This window comes from Caloenas nicobarica, chromosome 7 (genome assembly GCF_036013445.1).
Source record: "Caloenas nicobarica isolate bCalNic1 chromosome 7, bCalNic1.hap1, whole genome shotgun sequence".
Lineage (NCBI taxonomy): Eukaryota > Metazoa > Chordata > Aves > Columbiformes > Columbidae > Caloenas > Caloenas nicobarica.
The window spans coordinates 33,169,518-33,188,560 of NC_088251.1; the positions used below are offsets into that span (position 1 = coordinate 33,169,518).

At 38.0% G+C, this 19,043-nt stretch overlaps 1 protein-coding gene across 1 annotated transcript in view; it reads right to left on the reverse strand.

The window, feature by feature from the left end:
* The window catches only part of JMJD1C (jumonji domain containing 1C), a 162,566-nt gene that overhangs the window by 104,953 nt on the left and 38,570 nt on the right, over positions 1–19,043 (reverse strand). Inside the window, exon 2 of the mRNA XM_065638640.1 lies at positions 4,263–4,427. Coding sequence (XP_065494712.1) covers positions 4,263–4,427 — 165 coding nt within the window. The remainder of the gene's footprint in view (positions 1–4,262; positions 4,428–19,043) is intronic.

Here is a 19,043-nt window from a genome sequence, read left to right on the forward strand (position 1 = left end):
CTCCAATTTGTCACCCTGCCCACACGCTCATTTCCATCTCCCTTCCTGGCTGCCAAGGGGGTACCATCATAGTCCTAAGACTGCAGACTGACCTGTATTATAAGCATGATTTTTATCACTGATCTCTAACATCTTAGTACCCAAACTATTTCTACAGTGAGATTACTTTATTACCCCTCAAATACAATTTTTCTTACCTATCACATATCAAACAATTTTATCCATCATCTCAATCACTTCAAAGTTGTTTCCCGAGAAATTAAAAAATGAGTTTTGCCTATTTTTGAAGTACTGATAATTCTCCATGTGCATCGCTGAGCCCATCACTCTCCACTTTTGGTATCTTTGTGACACATACGCCCCCCTTGTTTACCAAACTCAGCTGGTGCCTTCAATTTCAACACCTTATTTAGGCTGCTTTTCTTAATTCCTTCATGAGGAAAGACACACTACTCACTTCCACTATGTACCCTTAAGTTTTCAAAATCCATATTTTCATTTTTTCCTATGCTACCTCTTTGGCCAAGAAGTTTTCTTCTGCATTGACATCTGTAAAGCATCTCCATTACTTACAGCAAATGACAAGCATTGTTTACCAAACACTCTCTTCCCCAATATCTAGGCTGTATCTTATGCTGACATCACTTATTACCATTCCATTTCTGTATGCTTCTCGATAGACTTTTCTTCTGTGCTTTTAAAAACCCCACATGCAGGGTGATTTCCAATTACACCAGTCAGCTAGGCCGTCAAAAAGTTCTCCACTCCTCCCAGAAAACCACCTCACAAGAAGGAAAAGCATTTGATTACAGCATGATAAGGCTGAGGCACTACGCTTCCTCTCTCTCTATCACAGATTTGCACAGCAGCCCAGAAACCGGTCTCTGGTCATCCCGAAACAGGTATCTGGTCATCATCAAGAGAGTGACCCTGATACGATGAAGCATGTTGCTGCCAATAGGACTGTGGGCTCATTTATGGTCAACTTTTCACCTTCGGAGTGAATGAAGCAGGAGCCCTACTAAAAGAAATTATTGTGAGAGAAACTCAGTTCAGGGGATAATCTATCCCTCCTCTGTCACCCAGTTTCTAGACAAGGAGAAAGAGAGGGAGTACTTCTCATTTCCTCCCTTTCTAAGCACCTGACATAAAACCTTCAAATCTTAAAAGCACAGCTACATGAGGTCAATGGACACTGTACTTCCAAGAACAGCTACACTTCAGGCATTTAAAAACAGCAAACATCTGGGACCAGCTGGCACTCTTGCCATTTAATCTATAAAGTGAAGATTACATTGTAGCACACAATTGAGTAATAAAAGAAGTCAGTAACTGTGAAGTACATGGATACCAGACTGATGACTGCCCAAGAAAGCCCCACAGGAAATTACAGACCTTGTCTTTTGATCAGGTTTGAATACCACACAGTAAGTACAAAGTATGTTGATCACAGAAGAACAGAAGGTGATAACCATCTAAATAAACAAACACTTTCCATTCACTCCACTAAAGGCAAAGATCCTGTAGATCAGAGAGGTCAAACTCATTTTCACCGGGGGCCACATCAGCCTCGTGGTTGCCTCCAAAGGGCCCAATGTCATTTTAAGACTGTAGAAATGTAGGAATAGTTACATTTCTACAGTCCTAAAATGACATTCGGCCCTCTGAAGGCAACAGCGAGGCTGATGTGGCCCCCAGTGAAAATGAGTTTGACACCACTGCTGTAGAACTACTGCAAAAATACACTTAAGTATTCCTTTGTCACATATACATTAGCATCCAAAATAAAGTTGTACCAGAAACTTTTATTTTGGTATTTAATATGAAGGCAGTCAAGTACGTGAATGATTTTTTCAATATAGTTTGTATGCATGGGAAAAACTGAGACTTTTCCTTTAATAAGTACAGCAAGATTCAACTTTTCCAAAAAGCATGCATTATTACATCCACACTCAGGATTTTATATAAAAGCACAGATATTCCTATTGCTGTTTGGCAAATAAAAAAACTTTACCACCTTCCCCATTGCTTTTCTTTTTTTAATAAGTCTTGTTTTAACAACAACCAAAAAAACACAACCACCACGCCAACCCGCCAAAAACCACACACACAAAAAAACAAAAAAACAACAAAAAAACCCCCACCACACCCAAAACCAAAACACACAACCCACACAAACCTTCATAGAGATCATCCACTCCACTACATCAGTGTTCAGATAGTCTGGAAACAAAACCCAAAAGTCCTATAGCAATCTGAGCATCCTCCCTGTTCCCCAAGGCCTGGCGTGCTCAGTGCAGCTATTGATACAGAGCAAAACTTTGGGAGGACTCTATGTGAGGAATCTGCTCTAACCAGAGTTAATATCCTGTATCCGTACTTTACCTCAAATATGGGTTTTTCTGGAATGAATGACTAGAGGGTTTGACTCAGAAAACAATTGCTAGAACATCTGTAGGCAGGCCAAGTACAAATGCTGAGAACTTGTCATGTTTAACATCTGGAAACTGTGACCCAACAAGCTATTTGAGACTCACTTTGGATTATACAATTTCAATTTTTAATTGTAAAAGCAGAAGGAAGATCTTTTATAAACCTTCCTTCCCATGCCTATCAGCTACCTCAAGAACGTAAACATTAAAATAATTTTAAAATTTATGAGATGAAAGAAAAAAGTGTTTCTGCCTTCTGCTGGACCAGCACAAGTTTGGAAAAGTCTCTGCTGAGAGGTGCAACTAAAACATTTTTGCACATTAGCAAAGACATACTTTTAACCTGGGGACAGGATCAGTAGCCAGACTAGAACACTTCCTAGAAATACACCCCTTCTAAACCCAAGAAGGATCTCTATCCTAGAGGGCAAGATTAAAAACATGTAAAACAGCAGAGTACTTAGATATTAATACTAAATTCTAAGTTGATAACAGATTTTAAAATACCCATCTCAATCGAGGAGAGATTGGTGGCTTTAAACAGCAAATGGCATGACTCTCTAAAAGGTCTTGCTCAAGGATATACCAACGTAAAACAGAAAATTTGCCTGTACAAGCAAATATACAAAACAGGCTGTACATCTAGAAAGTTAGCACATCAGCACAAACATACAAGGCCAGTCAAGTAGAAAAATTAACTGAAGAGGAGGTAAGTTCATCCTAAACCATTTATGCATCTCTTCCATCACTAAGCTGTCTTGAAGAGCCTGTTTCATGACATTCAACAGTACTGTTGCAACCACAGCTCCAGAAAAATAAACATGCGAGAGCCTTTCAGGAAGCCCATCAAGTGCTCATGTATGAGAATACAAAGGGAATATTTACATGAAACACAGATACAGCTGAAGTCTGGAGGAAAAAAAAAATACCATCATCTAAATCCATTACAACTACAAATTTCTAAACACTCAAGTTACAGATACTAAGCTTAATATCAAATATATCTAAGACTTCCTTCTCTTCTTCACCATTTCGACAAGTTTGCTGGAGCCCCCTTTCACCTGCCAGTCTGTGAGAAATCTTCCCCAACTCTACAAATCAAAAACGTCCAATATAGTAGGTTCCTAAAATCTCATATCCATTTGGCTCTTCTGAAGATTTTGACAGCACTACTAGTTTCTTTGGAGAAAAAAGGAATACATGTTTATTGCTTATTAGATTATCTCATCAGATCCTTAGTATTCATCAGGTCTGTCTAAAGGCATGTCAAAAACAGACACAACCTCCTAGCAGTTCTCTCAGCAGCTTTAACATTTGAGCACGCATCTAGAAAGAATGAGAGTCACAAGTATCATCCCACAAACCAGGCAAGCAATCATCACCTGCTTTACTGATCTTTGCTCACTTTTCTCATCTTTCTGAACTCTGACCTGAATTCTAGATACACTCAACTCCCACAAAAAAAGGATCACAAGCTTAAGGGTTTATTTTTCACCTTAAATTTCAATCCTCCACAAAGTAGTAAAATGTGCTGCTGAAAGTTTGTATTTGCAAGATGCTTTGACTGCGGTAAGTGCCATTAGTTCTGTGAGAGACTAGTTTTGCAGACCTCTAAGCTGATGCAAAAATGAGTGACTTATCACATCACATTACTTCCACCCTTTCAACACAAGTGTGCTTTATTAGTATGTTCTTATCCATCTCTTACCCTCTTCCCCCTCCATGCTCACCACTTTCCACCACCACTTAAGTAACTTAGATAATTTCCTAAGAAGAACAGAACTGAAGAGATTAAATAGTTTAGTAAACGCAATTGCTTAAGTATCTTACCAGTGCAGGCCATTGAATTTGTTTGCTCTTTGATCCCTGAGTCTGGCTTGGGTCCTTTCTTTTTGCCCAGACCAGCTGGTACTCCACCAAGAAGGTTGCAAAATCTTCATAAACTTTAACCCATTCTCGCTTTTCCCATTCAAGGTCATCAAATTCCACATATACCTGGGGAAATTTAAGAAGAAAGGATATGCATTATTACATATACACAGCACGTGTGCATCTACATGCACTTTTGAAATCATGTGGTTTAAAATTTAACACAAGAGCTTAGTATTACCCATTTTACTGTTATGATATTGAAATTACACAATCAGTTCCTGCACCACAGAATAAACTTTTCTTGGCAGTGCATTTGTGCTGAAGAGAGGAGGGTTACATTTTCTCGAACACCACCGTTAACATTAGGTATCTTATCTCATGAATGAGAAGTATAATGCTAAGTATTTACTATTATCATTCAAGTAATACATATAGTTATTTACGTATCAGTAAATGAGTTTTAAGAATACTTCTCATTCTCAGTTCAAATACTTATCCTATAATACAAACTAACCAAAGAAACACCGTTTCAAGAAAAAAAAGCCATTTGGAACAGAACCATCCCGAGCCTGCAGCCCCTGTTACTACAAGCAAGCCCAACACTCAGCACCTAACAGAAGCAGCTCAGTTTCCTGCCATTTCTGTCCTTCTGGAATCCCACTCCTTTGGACGCAGAGAAAAAAACAAAACCAAAAAACACACAAGACCCAAACACACACAAATTCTGTTTCCAGCTAAATTAATTTGGAGCAAGCTTGCAACTATTTGATCTTGTGCCATCCCTGTCCTGTAGGTTATACGGTTCTCCCCAACGCACTCTTAGACAACAACCACACTCTCCCTCAGCTGCATTCACAAAGCTAAACATGCCAAACCTTTTGCCTCCTCTTGTAAAGGGAAGAGGGAACTCGGAGCCAAAAAGCCATCCAAAAGCTATCTGCATTAGCAAGCACAAACATTTTTAAACCCAGGACATTTCCAAATTACAGAATTTATTTAAGTTTAAAAATACAATCAACATAATCAATTACTTGCTTTTCCAAATGAGGAGAAAACTCGTAAGAAACACCAGCTAGCATCATTTAAAAAAACCTCACTGCTTGTCACACAAACTGGAGAAGGGAAAAGATGCTCTGCTGCCCTCCTGAATTGCAGCTCTCAGCCACACCCATGGCAACTTCTGAATCGGGAGTTTCTTCCTCTATCTGCTTCTGAGAAGTTAAATCATAGTCATGGAAATATTCCTGTCTTTTTAACTTGGGTTAATTTTAGGCCTGCAACATACTTCCTTGTCCAGCTTTTGCCTCACATTTTCCAAACATGTACTACACAGTGAGCCTTCTCATCTTGTCCTTCTCCTTTGTGTACACAACTTAAACTTGCACCAAGCCTCTTTCCACTCCTGTATCAAAATTCATCATCCCAGGTTCCCCCTCATCACCACACTTTTTTTTTTAACCCATATTACTGCTATTTTGTTCCTATACACTCCTTTTCCCTTCCCTCTTTAAAGGATAACATCAAGACAATAACTTACTGCAGTTACTTTCTTCTATGACAGCCCATTACTGCATCTCCACTTAAAAGCTGTCCAAATAAAAAGGAAAAGTAGTTTCTTCTCCTGTCAAACTACACTCAGTCTATCCATTTATTTCGCTGTTCCACCTCCTCACAAACTCCATGAACTGCTCACTGCTCTGACTAAACACAGCTATTGCTCACTGCTCACCCGACGCCTTCTCATCCAACCCTTTGCCAAATACTGACACCCAACTGTCCACATCCCCTTGGCCAAATATTGACACCCAACTGTCCCTGTGCTGCTCACTGTCACCAATATTTACGGCCAACTGGTCTTTCCGTCTCTTACCTCAGATCTCATCTTGCTACTCATTTTCTTTCTCACCTGGCCTTAATTGCCAGGTAGAGCATGTGTGGGATGGTCACCTGCAATAAATACTGTTCCTTCTGCTTGCCCTCAGGATTCACCACCTCCACATCAGGAATTTCTGCCGTTTCCCTGCAGCCACTCCTCTGACATTTCCATCACCCCGACTGGTCACAGTCATCGCCCATCACCTTGTTCATCAACACCACTACTTTTTTTACCTTTTTCCTCTGCCCGTTTCACACACTGAAACTATCAGGAACCTACCTGCTAGTCTTTGCAGTAGCATTAGAATGAGCCATATAGGAACAGTTTGTATATAAAATTATCCTCTCGCCTCAATAGTGCATTATTACAGCCATTGCCTGTTATTCTAACAAAACATGTAGTAAACAGCAGCAAAACCTCAAAACCAAAAAGTGTAAGTTGACACCTTTCACTAAAAAGCACTTTTTAATAACTTAATTTCTATACATTCATTTTAAAATACTTAAAGTTGCAGGATAATTTCTCAATCGAAATAGAGTTAAGGGTAGACACAGTAATGTTTTAAAGCACTGGCAGGAAAGCAGATCAAATCTCAAATCATCTTTGCAGTGGTATCTTGTATTTACAGCTACTTTGAACTCTTCTAAAGAGAAATTAATTTCTGCAGTTGATCAAATGACAAAACTTAAAGACAACTTTCAGTGACTGTACAGTCAAAAATCATCTTCTAAAGTCACCTTTCTCCAAATTCCACTCAATTATTCCAGACTGGTCAAATAATTCCATTTTAATATCTGAAAAAAACCATTTTGCTTGGGTAGTCTATAACAGAGGTTAAGCACCAGACCTCACACAGCAGTGAATTAAAGAAAACAGGAGGCAAGGAGAATCAGATGAATAAATGTTTTTGAAAAACACAGATAAGTCTAAACCAGAGTTCACAGTTTAGAAACTGCCACATGAAAACATACTGTATCTTCTGGGCACTCGCCAAAACTTGTGGGTTACTGCGATACAATCTAGTGTTTGTGTGCAAGTTTTGCACCCCAAATAAACCAAAATCCAGTGCGACGACAGTGGGAGTTATTGCTGAGCTATCTGCAGAGTCTCCTGGCACCGTATAATTAGATCTTCAAAGGAGCAGTTCCAAGAAAAGTGGAGAATGGAGCGTGGCGCAGAGCCAGCTGCCATTGCCCAGGGCACCATATTCCTCCTCCACCACCATACACACACAACCTTCCTTGGGAATTACTCCTGCCAGCTTCCACCACATTCACATTTCGATGCCAAGACTATTAACTATCTGCTGGCTTTTCAAAGCTCATTTTTGAAAGGCAGAAACAACACAGATGAAATGTAGAGCCCAATCCTTTAACCCTTTGCCCCTCCCTCCCTCCCCCCCCCCTTTTTTTTTTAGGAAATACTTTACTTAAATCAAGAAAATCCATTTTGATTTTTTTCTAAGGCAACAGTAAAGCCTCTAAAGAACAGGGGCTTCATATTTCTCTGCACACTTATCTACCACACAGAGAAAAGCAGTATCCCAAGCAGCACAATTTATGAAAGGGAATAAGAAGGGGAGAGAAGGAAAGGAAGCAATCCAGCAACCTATGCCAACAAAATAAAATGTGGGGCCAAAGTTAGACCCCCTAAGGAACGCGAAGACTGAAAATATTTATCCTTCTTGCTTTACTGATGAAACTCTGTACAGCAAGAAACTCTGCAACATTTGCCTCCCTAAGAATGGATGTTGATTTTGAGATTTTTCAGCCAAATTTTCCTTCCTTGCCTTGTCAGCTATACAGGAGTTCATGTTCCCAGAGTGGCTGAAGTCGTCTCACTGCATATGCATTCACTCGCATAAAAAGGAAAAATTCCCACTGGGATGATATTATATTTATAATTGGCATTAATGTGCTAATTTTGTAACTCACTCCTATTTTCCAACAGGAAGCAGCATAAGCTTTTAGGATGCTTTTCCAAGTAAAGCAAGAGAACAAATTAATTTCCAACCAAGTCAGCCAAACAATTGCAACAAAGTATTGCTGTTTCAAAGCCAAAACACAACAATCACGGTAAATTCTCTACACGCAGTGCTGTGATCCAGAGTTTTCCAGTCACTTCTGCTCCAAATAAGTACGGCTGACCAAACAAATTCTGAAACCCTTTACGCCATCACAAAAACCAGTGTGGACTTGCAGCAAATTTGACTTATAAGGCTAAAAAGCACAGTTCATGTAACCCCCCCACGCGACAGCAGCATCTGCATTGCCCATGGGCTGGTTGGCGGTGAAGACAACTGCGGCCTTAGCAATCCAAAGCTTGACTTGAGAGCAGGTTTGCCCTGGCGAGAGCTCCAGGCAATACAAGAATCACTCAGAACCTGCATCATTTTGAGGCAAAGTAATCTCTAGTAACAAAGAAACAGAGTGCTGTATAGCATTTATTTATGAAGTTTCCAACCTGGTCTGCTAAAGTGATCCATACACCCGACTGATTTGTATTTAAAAGAAGTTCTCTCTTCTCTCCTAAGGTTTCTCTCATAAGTTTCCCCTTCCTCACCTAAAGATCGTTAGCAAAATATTTATTTCTAGAAAACAAGCAAGCAGTCTTTCTTAACAAGTATTTGAAGAGGCAAAAACCACACTTCTACATTTCTACCACATCAAATAGTCTTTCATCAACACAAATTTGGCTACTGACCTAAAAGGTGAATGCCAGGAATGAAACCCAGTGTGCTGTGTCCTAACATTTTAAAATTAAAACGAAGAGACAGATTATTACACCATGTGCAACTATAATACATGTTAGTTTTATATGCCATTATTAAGAGTTGAGAAGTCAAAACTCAGGTGCTAAAAATTATCTGTGGAATTCAAAAGTCTGAGTTACACAACTTAAAAGGTAGACCTAAAACTCTTAGCATGTAACCAAATACCAAAGACTACTTGTCAATGTCCCAACCTTGTGATGTATGGTCAGGTAAATACAAGAAAGTAAACCCTCTGTGTAATTTAGCAGAAACTTACTTGAAAATATCCAAGTATAAAAAGAACTTGTTTCAATGACAAATATTTTACAAGGGGGGGGGGGGGGGGGGGCGGTGTTCTGCTTTTAAAGCCCATTGTACCATCAGAGGAAAAAAAATAATGTTCCTGTTTGATGCCTCCAATTTACACCTAGTAACTAAGAGAATCAGAAACTACATCACAATATGTCAGGACAAAATTCCCAAACTGGCAAATTCAAATGCAAGTCCAAAATAGCTTTAACAGCAATCTGCAGACTTTAATTTTATGGGATGTTTAAGAATGGCTTATTTTCTCAGCCCCGTGAAGAGAGTGCAGGAAGTTCCCCAATTTTGAGAGAAAAATCTGCCTTCAGGAAAGAAAATCCGAGCAGCTCGTGCCCCGCACTGCTGCCCATGGCGAGTCTGGGTATCCCACACCAAAGCAGCACGGGCAGGGATGTGAGTCGGGAACTGGCTAGAAGGTTTTTGCAGATGTGAACCCCACACCACTCCCGTAGCCCTCTTACCTCCACTGGGCTTTTTTAGCATCGTGTGTAGTTGAAAATTAAAACAAAGCACACGAGGCTCCGACAAACTTCGCCAACTACTTACTGAGATGGATGCGACTGCCAAGTATCTTACTGGTATAAACTACAGCGAGTTGTGAGTACGCAAGGAATGGAGCCAATAAGAGTGTTTTTATAAAACTTAATCTTCCCATCCTGTTCCCAATATCCTTGCCTTCTCAGGTTTTTACAGATTGTTTCTTTGATGGAAATGGCATTACCCAGCAGTTGAGTCTTTCTAAATATATCTTTAACTAATCAAATGCAATCAAAGCACAATTTACTCTAAAGCAAAACAGCTTAACACAGTAAAATTATTACTGTGTTATACAAGTGCTACCCATTTCCACATGGAAAAGTGGTGAAATAGCAACCAAAGACAGCAGTAGGGCTTTTTGTTGAAGAAGGGGCTTGCAACGCTGTTCTATGCTACCAAAATGCACCCAATCCTTCATATGAGCATTTCATAGTGACTCTACATTAAAAAGAACTCATAAAAGAATCATCACACCCCTTCCTTTCTATATTCAGATGCTATATACATTTGCATTTTACAAACTCTTCAAGCAAAACAGTACAGAAAAAAAAGAGTATTTGAAAATACATTGGCATCAGTCCATGCAGCATAAAACCACCCCAAACAGCCGGAATAATGGCAATAGATTGGTCTTAAACTACAAAATTCTTTACGATTAAAAGATAGGATTTATTGCCTCCATGTATTCTTAAAAACAGCCAGCATTTTTACTGGCAATCAGACATACTCATTCCTAAGTACAAAAATTTGACTTATCTCTGTCAACATGAAAGTATTTACTTGCAACAAAGACATACTAAATGCACTGTGTGTGTTTTTAGCAGGGGTGAGTAGAGACACCCACAATGCCACGGTAAGTCTTTAGAAGACCTGAAAATGTTCTTGACAGAACTGGTATATGTTACTAACCAAACTTTTACAATTCTTCCACCATTTAAGGCACTTAATAGCTTGTCTCAAAAATGTAAGAGCTCTGCATCAAACTCTCGAACACTTAAAAAAAAAAAAAGCTGTAGAATCAGATACATGTTTTACAGGAAAGAACACTGAAAGCTCCTTAGAAGATGGGACAAATTAATAGTGTTGGTTATTTTATGCTATTTCAGCACTTAAAGAAAACCCATGAAATTATTTGAACAACTTTTCAAATCTGCACATCTGTTTTGATTATTTGTGGAGCTTGCATGTAGTAACAGAAATTTAATGGCAGAAAATTTCATTTTGTCTCAAATGGAAAGAGAAAGTCCTGCTACTTTTGGATGATCTGTGGAAATCGAAAGGACACCTCCTCAAAGATTAATTCCCTTTGAAACACCCTCCTACCATGAAACATCATACTCATAATTCTGAAGGCTTAAATTCTGTTTATTCAAAGGAAAACGGAAGAGGCGTACTGTCCCAGAAACAGTCCTCAGCTACAACCTGGGAAGCTGCAGCGTACCAAAGAAGAGGTTAGTGCATTATCTGCAGGGTATTAAGTCTCTGGTGTTTCAGAACTGCCTGGAAATTTTTTTTTGCAGTGTGACGGCTCTGGTTCTGTCCTGCAGGAGCGGACCAACACTTTTTTCACCCATAAACCACTGCAGAACAGCATCCAGCTACAACTCCTCTGAAATATAAAGAGACAAGCCCTCTAAAACCACTCCTTTCATTACTGAGGTAAAAATAAAATCTGCAGTCTCAGGATCATCTGCTCAAAATTTATAAAACTACAGAGAGGAGCCCGTACCCTTCCTCAAGACACACAGCGACAGGCACACAGGCTGAGGCCAACATTGCTCAATACACTTCAGACATGGAAGAATGCGGAAGACAATCCTGCTCTCAACGGGCTTCTGAATAAACCGGAGACACACACTTGCTGGAAGACATGTCAAATACACGCCATGTGCAGGAGGGAACAGGACCAGATGTACCAAATACACGCTTCAATAAACATGAATTTTCAAGGTAGCTGCCTTATATAAGCTTTAAAATTTAAAAAGCCTACAAACACAGAGAGGCCTTCAAGTACAAACATTTATTTCAGGCAAACAGTAGTCTCAAGATACATTATGGAGGAATAAACATACCAATTATCAACATGTACAGTTTATGGATAATTTTGAAACCATAGTTCTACATTCCCTGAAATGCATGCTTGAACACTGACAATAAAGTAGCTTTTGCAGAAAAAAAGCAGAGAAGAATGGTTGCAAAACTGAAGAAAAATACCAGTACTATTTCAACAGCCGGCTGCAGTCTGTAGCTGGGATTGCTAAGCAACCAGCACATCAAGTAGAGTACAAAGTAAGATTGTAGGGAAGACAACAGAATATAAAAAATATCCTACTTGGATGCCTCGATACCATATTTGAAAAGCAGAACCATTTAAAACACGCATGCATCTTTCATCCCTCAATTTAAAATGCATATTCTAAAGAGAAAGGTGAAGGAAGAAAATATGAACTAAAATGAATTGCATTAAAAAATATTTATTGGATGTGATTCAGAGTTTTAAATTAGTTTCTCAAAAAAGATTTGTCCCTGACAAAAAGATAATCCACAGGAGTGCAAAATCCTATTTTAAAAGCTACTTGAATCACTTAGGTATTTAAACTATTTGAGACAGCTATTTTGCATATCTTCTTCCAAACTCAGACCTTAACAGCAAAATGAAGTGACATGCAAACCAGAAATTAAATCATGACTGTACCGGACTTCCAAAGAAACTGAAGTCAAGTAGCGCCATTTTTAAAATGTTTTAGATGCCAAAAATACAATTAATTACTCATTCAAAATGAGAAATAGAAGTGACTTAGAATTTTAAGAAAGCATGAACCATTAAATCACAGCAACAACTAGTTAAAATACATACACATTACACAAAAACCTCCTGGTCCTTCAGGCTTGGGGGAAGGAGAAAAAAAAAAAAAAAAAAAAAAGAAAAAAAAAAAAACAAAAACAAAAACAAAAAACCAAACAAAAAAATCTTTCAAACTCTCTTTGCCCTCACAAAACATAGGAAACTTTTCTTACTGTATCTAAATATTTAAATGTTAATTTCTAAAAGCAATTGTTAAGCAGCATAGATACTATAGAAAGCATAAATATTCAATTTAAAAATAGAGGGAATTTTGGGTTTGAATGAGACATTTGTGATTTTAGATAAGGTGAACAAAAAAATTTACTATTTATCTGATGAGATGGCTAGTTAAAAGCAATTCATATGTGCATATATGCACATTTTTAATGTCAGAATAAAAGACCAATACCTGTCATTTAGTAAGGAATCAATATTCCTAAATCTCAATTTGAAAAAGATTGTGCTGGTTTTAAACTGTATATATCTCATGTTTGAAGATCTGGGTAAAAAACAACTGAATGGAGATAAGAGCATTTAAAATACTAATTATTAACTGTTAAATGCTAATGGCTTTCAGTCAACTTTTACAGTGCAATGGCTCGTTAATGAAGATAAAGTTTGTCTAGCCAGTTATTAGTGAACACCAAGCACTACAGGAGGCTGAATTAAAGTGTGTGGTGAAAAGCATAGGTTACTTCCTAGTTAAAATTCATTATTTGCTATTGTTCTTCATCCCCAAAATCTGAATTAGCTACAAACAGAAATTATGTCTCTCGAGCCTTAAACTAACAAGGTACAGCTGTAAAGCCACTCACAGGGAAACAGGACAACTTTAGTCCTCCTGGAACAGTCTGAACACACACAACTGGAAGTCAAGGAGATGACCAGGACCTGAGCAGAGAGCTACGATGATTACATGAGTTTCTGTGATGTTTCACTGCAGCTGAACAGCTTTCCCCACTTATACCAAGACAATCCCATTAGCTACCTTCAATAGGTGCAGAGCCAAAACAGTCATCTTCCCCAGGTGCCATGGACTAACCTCTAGATTAGACCAGACCTAGAAGGATGTACCAACATCTATCCAAACCGAGGTTCAATTTGTTCTGTACGCTGGTATGAAAAGTGATGTTCTCCCAAACCCACAGTGCAGTGCCTGAATAAACATCATCTTTTTCAACAGCTTTTTTTTTCTTTGAGGTCAAACAGAAAAGAGACCTCAAAATAAAAGCAAGGTTTTGTGTCGAACTTTTGATATCTGTACCAGACTAGGAAAAAAGGCCAAGTGCCTCCTGGTTGCCATCTGTGTCCACATCATTCTCCCGACAGCGGGACAAACCAACCAGGAGTGGGCTCACAAACAATTTCCTTTTTGTCAGGGACACCACAAAGACATCAGCAAAGCTTTAGCATAGTGACACACAACACCAGAGGACATTGGTCAACAGATTTTGTTTGTACCAGAGACATTTTCTCAAGGCCTAATCATACTAACAGCAGGAACACAATCAGACCACCTCACACTGTTCTTCAGTCAGCTTATAGGAATGAACAGAATTGTGAAGAAATATTAAAAGAATAATTGGGAAACCAAGAGAAAAGTTCATCTACCAAACGGAGACAGTATACTGTATTTTTTATAAATTATTTATCAACTACAAAATGGTCGTTTTCTGTGTTCTGACAATGCAATATTTGCTCTTATAACCAAGATAATTAACCTTAAGCAACAAGACAACCAAACAAATCTTATCAAGTAGACGAGAAAATAATAACGATTTAAAAAAATAATAAAATCTTCAAAAGCATCAAGACAAGAATCCTGAAAGGTAACAGAAATTTAGCGAAATATATATGTACTTCATTGATTATCCACTCAAATATTGGAAGACATTTTTCAGATTTTTTTCCTTCATAAGAGGCCTAGAATATTTGAGTAGGTAAGTTAGTGTATCATACCAATTACTTTAAAGCTTTAACTCTTATCAGAGAAGAACATTTTACTGTCTTAATAGTAACTTGCTGTCCTCTTTCCTCCACTTAACATGCTATCTATAACCACAGTCTGCAAACTGTTTCCCTAGTCCTGCCTAACTCACCTCTAAGCAATATAATAAACGCAAACAGTTTTTTTAAGTTCTTCCTAGCCAAGGCATGGAGGTATTTCACTTCTGCTGTTGCTTTCAATTTTTGTTTTTGGAAATCTGAATTCTTAAAGTCTTCTCCTTTAGTGCTGGAATTGTATTCAGTGCTATCCCACAAGCTGAATGACTTTTTTGTTGTTGTCAGAGACAGCTTCTTGTTACCATTGTTACCATTCCAGCCTGTGAGTTTCAATCTCCTTTGCAAGTTCTTTCAGAACTACATCTCTATTTCCTTCACATTGTTGATTTTTGTCTAGTCCTTCATACTGGAGAGTCATTACTCATTCAAAAACAGAATCATGTAACATTCCTGATGTAGCTAAAATCTGCTAACAAAGAATTCATAAACAAAATTTACACAAGTCTACTTCCCTATGGATTAACTGCAGTATTAGAGAAGAAAAAAAAAAATCTATACTCACAGGCTGAAGCTTCAAAGGATTAAAACTCTTCAAGTGTATATGACTTCCCTTAATTTTCTGTTTGATACCAAATTGCAAGGCTGGACTTTACAGAGAAGAACTGGGTGATTACAATTCACAGTACACCCGTGCCCAAATCTCCACAAACTGGGATCAAGGTTCATTCCAACTCAGAAGTGAGGTATCTCCAAGAGGTATCTTGCTAAAAGGCCAGAGAAGATTAAGACCGGGGTGGTGGCACATGTGAGCGAACAAGACATCAGGAAACATCCTGCCAATATTAAGCAGCATTATTTTGGGAGCAGAAGGATGAACATAATCATGGCTTCCTGGGTTTTCTACCTGTCTTAATCCACGTCCTCAACCTCTTCTTTGCCATAATGGCCACTCCTCCATCATAGATATCTGAACTTTCTGACTAAAAAAAAAATTACAATTCTATAAATAATATGTAAAGAAATATAGCAGCACTGTAAGTCACTTAAGCAATCATCTTTCCCATTGCACAGTCTTAAGGAGATGTTTTACATCAGAATGAGGCCTCATTAGTAATGGACACAGACAATTTGGTCCCAACTTAACCAAATACTCATCTTCTGTCAATGTATTTCAAAAATCTTCTAGTAGTTGTTTGTTTGTGGTTTGGATTTTTTTTAAACACACACACACTTCAGACATTGATACTGAATGGGAAGTTTCTGCACTCGGTTAATGACGCTGGGCAAGTCGCAATCTCTGTGCTCTGGTACCCATACACTAGAACAAGAATACAATCACTTCTCTTGCCTGTTTTGATCACAAATTCTTTGTGAACTGAGATAAAACGTTTACATGATACTAAATGTAATGGAGTTGTGGTATCAGTGGGTTTTCAGGTGTGACTGAGGTGTTACAACACACACCACGCTGGATCACAGAAATGAAAAGACGACCCGCTCCTCTGAACAGCTGCCCACTTGGCTGTTGCTGCTGCGAAGGCTACAACACGGGAAGGACTGCTTCAAATAAATGGAATTACTGACACGCAAAAGCTTCAGGAATACAAGGGTGGAAAGCACTTCACATTACAGAAATCATTCATAAAATGTACGTAAAAACTCACTCTCAACATGTTTGTCTGCTAGTGTTTTTCTGAAGATACACTTTTGCTCTCACATCTAACATTTTTTATCCTGCAAGAAAATTTATCAAGTACGTAAGGAAGGTTTGTAACCTCATCTGGGTGTTCCTGCTCCGGAAGGGGGATTGGACTAGATGATCTTTTGAGGTCACTTCCAATCCCTAACATTCTGTGATTCTGTGAAGGTTGTTCAACATTTTATATCTTATTAGCTTACTTATTTCAGTACCACAGTTCTCCAAACTAGAGAGAAATGTTTGTGATTTTTACCTCAATTGCACCATTAAAAAACCAAACAAACGAAACACAAACAAACACACAAACAGCATACCTTTTTTTCAATTAAAAATTTTCCTAGAAATCTCCAATGTACAACTCAAACAAAAAAGTGAAGGAAACACAATGTTATGCATTTTCTGCTCTCCTAGTAATTTCTTGCAAAGATCTTTTCAAGAAAGAACAATAGATCCATTGATAACGCCAACAGAATAGATCCAACACAATCAAACCCTTAATGCTTAAGCCTAGAAGTTAAGGCAATGACTATACATCAAAAGCAGGCTAATGAACCACATAAATAACCTTAATTACTGCATTAGCTATCTCTGGGTAACTTACTGGTGTAAAAACTCAGACATTCCCTGTAACAAGAGCAAGGATAATATTTTTTAATAAATGGCATTTTAAAGGTGATGATGATGATAAATCAAACGAAAGTTTGTTTATGAACAATGATTTTACAGGCTGTAACTACAAGGGCTGTGCCTGGGATTTAAAAAAAAAAATCCTCCCTGCAATTCAAAATGCTTGTGGCAGAGAAGAGAATAAAAAAGTGTTAATTCAGAACTGTATGTAATTTGCTCACCATCTGTGCAAGTTCCTGGAAAAAAAAACCCACAACATTTGCTGTATGTTCAAGGCAGCTTTTAATGCTAGAAATGATACATATGATAAATGTATCTACTGTGTTGACTCGGATATTTATAAAAGTTACTTAAATCATTTATAGAATTGAACAATTAAATTGTGAAGTCTGAAGTACAAATACAAGGACTGGTAGTCTTCGTCTCCTCCTTTCTCCCCTTTATTTCCCCACCATCACCTTGCTGATTTAAAATTAAGATATAGTTCTATGTATCCCCTGATTCAACCATTGCTATGTACAAAAAATGCAGAACAACTTCCTCCAGATTTTTAGCCCTAATTCTGCATTTGCAAGTTTATTTTCTGAGGAGCTCCTTGTAATTCTGATAATCACTTAAACTTAGATTCTAATCAGAATCTTTAAAGAAATGTAGCAACACAAGCAAGTTCTTTTTTGTAATAAATATTAACACACCTCACCTACTTCAAGTTTTCTGAATGGCAAAACATCTTGAAAACAAAACAAACAGAAACTGCAACAGACCGTGAACCTACTGCTTCAGTTATACAGAATACAGACAAGACCTCAGGAAAATATGCAAGTAACTAAGGAGGCCCTTTCTGACCTCCAGAGGTAACTCAAGCAACCACAGCCCTCCCTGAGTGAACCTGCATTTAACAATGCTATTGTATTATGATAAATAGTGCAAGAGAAAATATAGCACTCTCACATGATACTTGTTCCCATTCCCCTTGGGAATGAGCAATCAAATTACCCTTCAAGTTAAGGGACACAAGTGTTCCCTTCAGTAAAATGAAGACACTGTAAGACATTTTGTGACTGAAGGAGTCACCAGCTGCAGAACTCTTAGTGGTGTAAGGTAACTCAAGTATTCATTGATCATGATAAAGAAATGAATCTGTTTTCAAAACGTATCAGGGAACAACAACTAAGCTTTCTAGCTTTCTTTATCTAATGCCTTCTGCTTCACTGTACAGACTACTTAACATCTGGATGTTATTTCTAACAATCCATCTCATTTCCTCGGAAATTATATGTATAATATACCTTGTACTGCAGTAAACTTAGTATGAACAAGAAAGGAACAATTTTTAATCATGTGAAACTTCGCTTAGCATCCAAGACAAAAATGCATGGGGATGTCTGTCTTCTACTGTTAAACATGAATACTGCAATAAACTAAAAAAATATGCAATAAATACTTTTGAAAGCAATGTTCATTATTGGCTTTCTCACAGCATTTGATATTTATTTTACTGTGATACAAATACCTCACATCATAATCTATTAAAGGAATTAAACATAGCCAAGGCCTGCAATCATGTAACTGCAATATACTTTCAATAGATAATAGTTCTCAACATCACAGACAAATACACATACCAGTATTTTTATTCAGTGTATGTATGAAAACTGCATGGAGAGGAAAAAAAAAACCACCACCACACAAAAAACCAAACCAAACCACACACACAAGTGCCATGTTTTTCTCTCGTGCATTTCGCTTCCCACAAAACCAGTAAGGCCAAGATGCTTTATTCTCCAGTCACTGCATGGAAAAAAAGACGGGGGGTGGAATTTTTAAGTCACTCTCTTATGATGGGAAGATCACTGATGAACCAGACAGAAACAAACATCTGACCCACTCAGGGAATCAGTCTCCCACTACCTCATGTTTAAATCAGGAGATGAAGGCTGAATAAACAAGATTCAGGAGTAACATTAAATGCACTACACACAGGCAAGGAAAGCTTTTCTGGTTTGGGTCGTAAGAAGAGATCAGAATATTGCATATATTGAAAAAACTCGTAATATGATTTGGTACATAGATCA